The sequence below is a fragment of the Erithacus rubecula genome (assembly GCF_903797595.1).
Source record: "Erithacus rubecula genome assembly, chromosome: 19".
In the NCBI taxonomy this organism is placed as follows: domain Eukaryota; kingdom Metazoa; phylum Chordata; class Aves; order Passeriformes; family Muscicapidae; genus Erithacus; species Erithacus rubecula.
Window position 1 is genome coordinate 10,528,687 of NC_136671.1, and position 8,998 is coordinate 10,537,684.

The window sequence follows — 8,998 nt, forward strand, 5'->3', positions numbered from 1 at the left end:
ATATAGCCTGTAGTCTGTTAATTACAAATAAAATACCAGATTTAACCCAAACTGGTCCAGGCTTCTCAACTGATAAGGTTTGTTGTTGTTCTGTTTTAAAAAAAGAGAACCCTTTCCCTCCAACAGCAAAAGGCAGCAGGGCAGCATGAGAAGAGCCAGAGGAGGAATTCCAGATCTCCTGCCCCCATCTCACTGCTCAGTCATCCACGACTTCCATATCTGGGTCCATCCAGCTCATTCTCTCCTTTACCAGGCACACCCTCATCAAGTGCTTCCTATCTAACTTTCCTATCACTGATCAAAGCACGGGGAATAAAGAACTTTTCCAACTCCAGCCACACCTTCCATCATCTACCCTTCCTTTTCCATATATTGTTCCCTTTCATTTCTATTTCTCCTGTCCAGAACAGCATTACACCAACATCCTCTTTTCTCCCCAACTCATCGTGATCATTTACCTCTGTCCCTTTATTCAAATCTCATATAAGTGTAACTCCAACCTCTTTTCTCCTCCACATCCCCCCCATGATTAGAGACTTCCCTTTCCCTGCTGCTGGGTGTTTCCTCACTCACCCGGGTACAGTGAGTTTGTAACCCGGGCTCAAACCCACCCAGTCAGCTGAGACATCCTTTGTTTGACTCGACTTTTGCAGTATCTCATTTTTTCTTTCCTGTTTCCATCCCTGTGGCCTCTGTCGACACCATCCAGCTCTTCCTGTGGCTTTATCTTGTCCCTTCTAATTCACTCAATGCATTCCTCAAAGATCCTCTTAATTTCACTCCACATCTCAGTGAGTTCCAGCCTCATTCTTTGTCCTTTCAACTCTTGCTGCTTCACAAGAGATCTCTAAGTGCTGTTATTAGGGGAAAATTCCACCCACCCTTAACAACTTAAAGAGTTCACTCTCTCCTCCAAGCCTGTCAAAATGCCTCTGACATCCCAGAAATGCCCAGCCTTCAGCTCAAAATGGCTACAAAGCTTCCTTTATTCCCCCCACCCCTTCCCAGCCTGCAGCATCACTAGATACCCTTTTGTTTGATTAACGCTAATCATAGCTTAAGGACACACAGGCAGATAAGGAGCTGCTCAAGTGACTGAGAATCAACTCTGCTTTCCAAAAGAATGGAAATTTTTCCCCCACATGGGAAAGTAACAAACAAGAATGGTTCAGTGACCTACTAAAGGGGTCTGTGGAAAAACATGAATAAAGCCAAGACCTGAATTTTTGGTTTCTTGGCTTTAGTTCATCTTGCCATTCAGCAGAAAGAAATAAAAACGGGTAGAGGGGGAGAACTGGAAATCCACATATTAATTTCTGTTGCCATTCAAAGCACATCATTATCATACAACACAAAATCTTCACTAAAAATAATGCCAAATCTGAAAGTTCAACCAATTTTTTCAGATCACGCAGAGTTCTTGAGAACTGGCAGTCTGAGGACAAACTAGTTCCCTCTTCCCTATTTCAGCAATCCACCAAAAATCATGATTACTAAATCCACATTGTATTTAAGCCAGAAAATAACATCTGTTTACTGAGTAAAAACACAAGAGGAGAACTACAACAAAACATGTGGATTAATTGGTAGATCAAAAGATGGCAACAATGTGTTTTTTTAATGAAAAAGGTGACTACTGTGCCCTGACTCTACAGTAACACCCTGCCCAACCAGGTCCATAGAAACCAGTCTGCAGAGACACCAAAATAGCCAGGAGCAAAACAAACAAAACTGTCCCTGTATCTAAACCTCTGTCCACAGAATTTGTTCTTCCTGTAGTCATTTGTAGCCCTGAAAACATCAAACCTTAATTGGAACCGAGGCCTTCTCACACCACCACTACTAAATGTTTACTTTGGCAAAGATGCATCTCTGAGACAAGAACAGCCCAGCAACCTTCCTGCAGACCATCCTGAGGTTCAAGGTTGTCAAGGTGGAATTTCCAAGTGCATCTTACACAGAGCTTAAAAGCTTGGGACTATATCAAGCATTTTACATAAGCAGGGTAAGAGGCTCAGTACCAATGTCCTGATCATACTGACTGTGGTGTCCTTGCTTTGAATGATTAAAAAAATGATGATTAAAAAATATTTGTAACAGCAACTCTGCTCAAGTTTGGCTAAATTCAGAGGTGAACATAGGTGGTTTTATCAGAGTACCTTCTACAAGCTGCATGTGAAATATGTAACTGAATTCTTTTTAATCTCCAAGTGCTATCAGCACTGCTGAGAATTTCCCCAAACACTGCTCTAACAAAGAATGTGTGGCAAAGGTGCTCTGGAAACAAGCTGACCCCAGTCCACTGAGGAAGGGAATATTTTTGGCTTACATCTACATGAAGTGAAGGAGTCATATTGCTAAAGAGGAGAGATGAAATCTAGAAATGACCTGGCAAGCTGTTCAGCTTTTGTCCCAGTTCCCAGAGCCCACTCTCCTGCTCTGTGCAGTTTTAGCAAGCTGGATCCAGAGAGTTTTGAACAAGGATCTCATGCCAACCTTAACACTCTTACCTCAAGTACAACATCTGGCATGTTCCTTAAGCTCTTATTAAGAGGTGACAGAACTCTGAGGCTACTTAAGAATAAATGAGCCCACAAAGTCATCTTCATCTACCCTACCATGCCCTATGCTAAGATAAGCAACAACAGCCATAATAATATATAATAGTTTAAAAAAAACACCACTCAGTATGAGTAGCATCATTAATAATTCCTAAAATAAAGCTTGTAATTTGTTTACACTATATACATGTGAGGAGCCCATTCTCTCCACTGCAGGACTGTCTCCCCAGCACTGCACAGGAAGGGAATCTTAATACACAAAGTTAATTATTTACATGGTCTCAGAGCCTCATCAACCTCTTATTCCTTCACAGGGCGTGTATACAACACACTGGCAGAGCGTAACTGAAATCTGCAATGTCACTTATGCATTTTACAATGGAGAAAATAAAGAATTATCTTAAAGCTACCTTTTCCAGGAGTAATGCACTGTATTTCCTACTCCCTGCAATAATTACATTTGTCATTTTAGCAGGATTTACTTCTCTACCCTAGAGATAAACTAGCATAAGGTCACTGATTCCCAACATTCATTTTTCAGAGCTCCACATGCAGCTCAGAAAAGTTCCTATTTCAGGTTTTAAACCTTAAACTATGCATCATTCTTCCCAAAGCAAAGCTTTCCACAGGGAAGTCCAATGTCCCATATTCCAGACTGTCAGGGCAATAAATGGTTCACAGTGCCCTTTTGTAGAGCACAATTTTTCACCCCAAACAAGTCTTCAGCCTGCATTTTACATGGAGCTGAACCTGAGTCTTCCACTGGAGACAAGAAGTCTCCAAAACAAAGAGAAAAAATTCTTCTGTCCCAATCTCAAGGAAAAAAACCATGATAGGGTGTTGTGGGAACATTTTTGAATACAGTTCAGCTTCAGGAAATTATTTCTGGATAATGTAATTATTTGGATAATGGTAAAGTTATAAGAGGGCTTTACTAAATTAAATATCAAGATGACATAACATTTTACTTAATTGTGCATATTGTAGGTCATGTACCCAGGAGCACAGTTTCTCATTAGAATCAGCAGTGTCAAAGGTCTTTCTCATTTTGAGAAGACCATTTTTTAAGATCTTTTTGCCAGTCTAAAGTGAGCTGCCTGCAACAGGTCAATTCTAGCTACCTACACGTCAAGGTCTGCAAGGTCACACTGGTTTAAAGAGCTGAGATGAAAGGGCTAAAAGGGGAAAACCAATGTTCTTTTATTTCTGTCAGTGTGGTACAGCTCCCATAATCAATCTCATCAGAAAAACAAGTGACATTTAGATAAAGTACAGCCCGCGTGACACCTGGTGTAAACCCCAGTGTTTATAAGTTACTAATTAATTTTTAAAATTGTTTTAATCTGTTCACTGTACAGGAGAGTATGCTATAGGCATATTTTCCCCTCTGGAATGGCTTATCTGAAATGAGACTTTTCAAGCTGTGCAACTAGATATGTGACTGAAACAGCTGTGATGAAAATTAGAATCATGTTGGTTTGTACTGCTCAAAGGCATGAGGAAAAGCTTCCCCTGGTGTTCAGAAATTACTTTTTTTATCATAAAAGGTTTGACCGTTAACAGCACAAAGCCAAACTCAAAAAAAAAATTTACAGCACAACTAAAAGAGCACAGGTCACACAACAAATCCATGATCATGCATAAATTTGGTCACTTCCAAACAAACCACCCAAGGTAATGACCCAGGTAATGACCAAGGTAATCTAGAAAAACTTTGCTTTCTAGTCCATCAGCAAAGCTAATGGATACCACATTTTACTGCTTCTCTTTAAAACTTTAAACAGTGAAATATCAGCAATGGGTTCCATGTGTAAATAAATATTGCAGAGAGCTCTGTTACAGCAGCTTCCTCTGTTACAGCAGTTTGTGTTTAACACACTGCATCACCCAGCTCTGCAGGCAGCTCACAAAGCAAAACCTTCACCTTTCTGTGTTACAGGTTTTGCTGTTGGTTTCCACACCCCCAATCCTTTTCTAGAGTGAATTTCTGCCCAGCAAAGGCAGCACAGAAGACATTGATGTGAAATCAGTGTGTTTAGTCAGTGCTGGATCTGACAGGCAATAATGAGAAAGGTAGAGCTGAGGCAACAGCCACAAAACATCCCCATAAACCAACCCAGATCAAATCCAACCTGAGATGTGGACAGAGAGAGCCACAACCTGCAGGCTCAACCAATGCTTTAACAGACACTTCCCATTTCACAGCCACGTTCATCACCTCCAATCAGACTTTCCAGAATTACTTTAATCCTTTTTAAGAGCCGAGTTTACAGTTGGTTTGTTTGGCAGATTTAAAAATTGTATCCCACAGCTGCTGAGTAAGCAGGCTGGATCTGGGCAGGATGCTTCAGAGCTGCAACTCAGCAAACCCAGAGATACCCAAGGACAGAAGCATTAAGAATGTGTTTTCCTTTGGAAGCCTCTAAGAAGATATTTTCTGCAGCTTGCCTCATGCTACCACCAGCAAGCAGGATAAAATTATTTCTTCCGAAATAAATTTGGTGCTCAGTTTATTCACCTACATCAGAATTGAGTAATGTCAGTCAGTCTAATAGAATTATTCCTCTGCAGAAGATGTGATCCTCAGTTTCAAAATCCTGAGGACACACTGATGGAAGCACAAAATAAAACAAAGGTGACAGAGGCTGAGGAGCAGATGCAGTCCAGTTCTGTCCCTCACAATCCCTGTGGTTCCTCTGCAAGTTCCTCCCAGCTTGTACAATAAAGGTAGACTGATTAATTTTTAATTAAGGCTCACGTTTTTATTTCTTTTGTAAGTGCAAAGTACTCATGGCTGCTGTTGCACACACCTTATCTGAGGTTCAGCCTCTTGCCAATAACTAATAACGTTCTTGGCCAATATTACCAAAATTTAAGAATTACTTACATCTCACAACTGTACAGAACAGATAGTTCTATTGTTTCCTTTTCATTGAGCAATACTAAAGTAGATGAATTTGGGGTAGGCAAAGTTAATTTCCTTTTAGCAAGCTAATGTAGTGCCTATAGATGAAAATAAATATTCCTGCTGATATGCCAAGAGGCATTTTCCATCAACCCTTTTAATCAACTTCCAAAATACGCTCAGCAAAGAACATCAGATTGGATCCGGTTTCTGCTATATCACACGGAACAAAAGACTCGAGCAGACACACATCTTTCCAAAACACTTCTATTCCACAGCTCTGCCTCCATTTTGGATGACAGACAAAGGGGATAAATGGGAATATAACGCCTTACTGAAGAGATGAAAAGCACAACTGAAGTCTGAGCAAAAGGTGCTTCAGATAAACCCAGGAAGTGCTGCTGCCAGCTGCAGCCACCACAGGAACAAAGGAAACAGCGACAGAGCCCGCTTGCTTGACTTTGTTATAAAAATAAAATTTGGGGAGGGGAAAAGGGAAAATTGGCCGGGTTTCACATCGAGCAGGGCACTTTGCCCTTTAAGGGTTTCTGCTTAGCACCAGAGGCTTCCACTCGCCGCCGGCCTGGCCGCGGGATGCTGAGGGCTCCAGCGGCACCGGCGGCGGGCCGGGGCGAGCGGGACCCGGCCCTCGGCCCTCAGGGCGGGGGATCAGCGGCGCCCCCGGCTCAGCCCGCCGCGGGCCTGGGGCCTGCGGGACGCGCCCGCCGGGATCCCCTAACGCCCTGAAAACAAAAGCGGCACCGGAGCCCCGCGAGTGGGTCAGGCCGGCTCAGGGGGTCCCCACACGGCTGCGGCCCCGCCCTCGCACGGTGCCGGGCCCGGCGCGGTCCCCCCGCCCAGCCCGGCCCGGGGCTCGCTGCCGGCGCCGCCCGGCCCCCGGCGGTACCTGTAGGCCAGGGACATGCACTCGAACAGCTTCGTGAGGGACGCGTCGATGCTGAGGCGGCCGCCGGCGCCGCCGCCGCCGCGGGCCGCCCCGAACTGGTAAGTCTGGCAGGTCTGCTCGTTGACCGTGTCGAAGTCGTAGCCCTTCTTGGGCGGGTGCTCGCTGTGCGGCGACGAGACCATGAAGTGCCCCGAGTGGATGATCTGCGGGCCCGGGGGCTGCCCCCGCCGCGGCCCGCATCGCCGCCCCCCGCCCGGCGACGCTCCGCCGTCGTCCGTGTCCGACGAGTCCTCGTCGGGCTCCGTGCGGGGGGACAGCGGCCCCGCCGCCCCGAGCAGCCGCGCCGGCCGCATGAACACGTCGGCGGCCATGGCCCCGCTGCTGCTGCTGCGGCCGAGCCCGCGCCCGCTCTGCGCCGCCACCGCCCCGCTCCGCCCCGCGCCGGCCCCCGCCGCGCTTAAAGGCGACGGAGCGGCCCCGCCGCCCTGCCCCCGCCGGCCCGGGACACCGCGGGTTACAGCGGATCACTAAAAAAATTAAAAAAAAAAAAGGAAAGGCGTTGCTGCTGCTGCTGCCCTGTGCCAGGAATGTCCCCACTCCCTCTGGTTTTAAATGATTCAGCGGGGACTTCCATGCAACAGGACAATTTGATTTCTTTTTTTAAACCAAACTAAAGCACGAAATGTTCCACCTCAGCTCCTTTAGGATGAGGGTGGCAGAGCACTGGGCTGCCCGGGGGCCGTGGATTCTCCCTGTCTGAGACATTCCAAGCGCAGCCGGGCGCGTTCTGTGTCACCTGCTCCAGGTGAGCTGCCTGGGCAGCGGGGCTGGACCGAGACATCTCCAGAGCTCCCTCCCAGCTCTACCCATTAGGGAAAACATTCCTAAACCGAAGAGACTGTGAAAAACGCGAGATATAGAAGACAGCCCAGAAATGGCTGAAGAATATTGAGAGAGCGATTGCTAGAAATACTTATATTGTCTTTAATACACTGTATTGCTCGTTATTTTCCAGAGAAGCTGGAGACCTGCAGAGTCACAGAGAGGTCAGGACATGGAGCTCCTGCTGCCAGGTGGATCACACTTACCCCAGTACCTGCTCATGGCACATGAAAAGGAACCACAGATGCTCCAGGGAAAGTGAAGGTCAGATTTTATCCTTCTCAAAAGCATAAAGGAAGCAGTGGATCCTGTAGGTTAACATAAAAGCATTGCAACAGGGCCAGTGTGGGGAGAGAGCATCATCCTACAGCACAAAACCCCATATACATACATATGTGTACACAAAGTCAAGAGAAAATACTTCAAACTTGCCCAGTGCAAACCTCCATGGCCAGGAGAGCAGTCAGATCCTAGGACACTCATTCCAGAGCATTTATACTAAATCACATATATTATTTCAGTTTTAGGGCCTCACACTTAAAATTAAAAACCAGATTCTTCTATACAGCCACCCTCAGGAGGGAGAAACATTAAATAGCCACATCCTACATTTTCTGGTGTGTTAAAGCAGAAATAAGATGAAGGGAGACTTAAGAGATTGAGAACAAGTCTTGGGTGAGGAGAGAAGAGGCACCCCTACAATATCCCAATTACACCCTTGCAGTGATCTGACATTCCCCATTAGCATGGAATCAAGGCTGATCCCTGTGTTTAGGGAAGGAGTGGTAGGTCAAACACCTCCTCACACATGGAAGCTGCAGTAAGGAGTGATCACATCACATGAGAGCTGCCTCAGATCTTTAAAAACCAAAACTAGCATTCAGCTCTTAGCCAGCATCATACATGACTCAAATTCTGAAGTCATATTTAGCTTCAAATCTGATTATTGATATCTTATATTAACATTTGCTTAAAAAAAAGAGAAAAAAGTGCTGCCTCCTAACAAGACATTCTGAGAATATTTTAAGTACAAAAAAAATTTCAAAATAACATTCACAGTTTAAGAATACCTATTAAGTTTTCCACATCGTTTGTTCAGAACTGAACCTGAGCTAAAAAAATCCCATCAGTAGCAGCACTGTATAAAGTATTTCCATGACAACAACCTGTACACTGACCTCACTAAATTCTAAGCAATCCAGTGTTTCCTCCTGCAGGATAAGACAGGTAACTTGTTAAAATAAAATCATTAGGTTGCAGTGCAATTTTCTAGGAAGAGTTAGGAATACACCACCATTTAAAGAAAGGGCAGCAGCTTTAAGCTACAACACAAGTTCAGGGTTTTCTCCTCTGCCAGGTGAAAGGAAAGGGACATCCTTTAAAATAAATCCACTTATTTTTGAGACAGACCTGTTGGTTTGCCCTTTTAAGATGAGCATTTAGGTGACCAGAAACAGTTCAAGACTGCCAGCAATGCTTTCCAGCTCCACAGCAAGCAATTCCAGCAGGCACAGGGAAACAGAGGCCACAGCATCTTTGGAGTATGTCTTTTCTTACTGTTTTTCATCAATCCACAGTGCAAGGTGAAACACAGGCCACCAGCTTCAAGGAACATCAATTCCTTGAACTAGGCTTTTAGCACAGAAGGAATTCCATTGTAATACACACAGGGAACAGAGACATCCAAGCTGTTTAATGCCCACAGTGTATTCCACAGCACTTAGTGGTGAGATTATCCTCCTG

At 45.1% G+C, this 8,998-nt stretch overlaps 1 protein-coding gene across 2 annotated transcripts in view; it reads right to left on the reverse strand.

Annotated features, from left to right (window-relative positions):
* MLXIP (MLX interacting protein) overlaps positions 1 to 6,811 on the reverse strand; it is a 40,177-nt gene extending 33,366 nt beyond the window's left edge. Inside the window, exon 1 of one of the 2 annotated variants that reach the window (XM_079322355.1) lies at positions 6,374 to 6,811. In XM_079322355.1, the coding sequence (XP_079178481.1) occupies positions 6,374 to 6,744 (371 nt within the window). In that variant the 5' untranslated portion in view covers positions 6,745 to 6,811. The remainder of the gene's footprint in view (positions 1 to 6,373) is intronic. The other variant, XM_079322354.1, reaches the window with a different exon arrangement.
* Between the last annotated feature and the right edge of the window lie 2,187 nt (positions 6,812 to 8,998).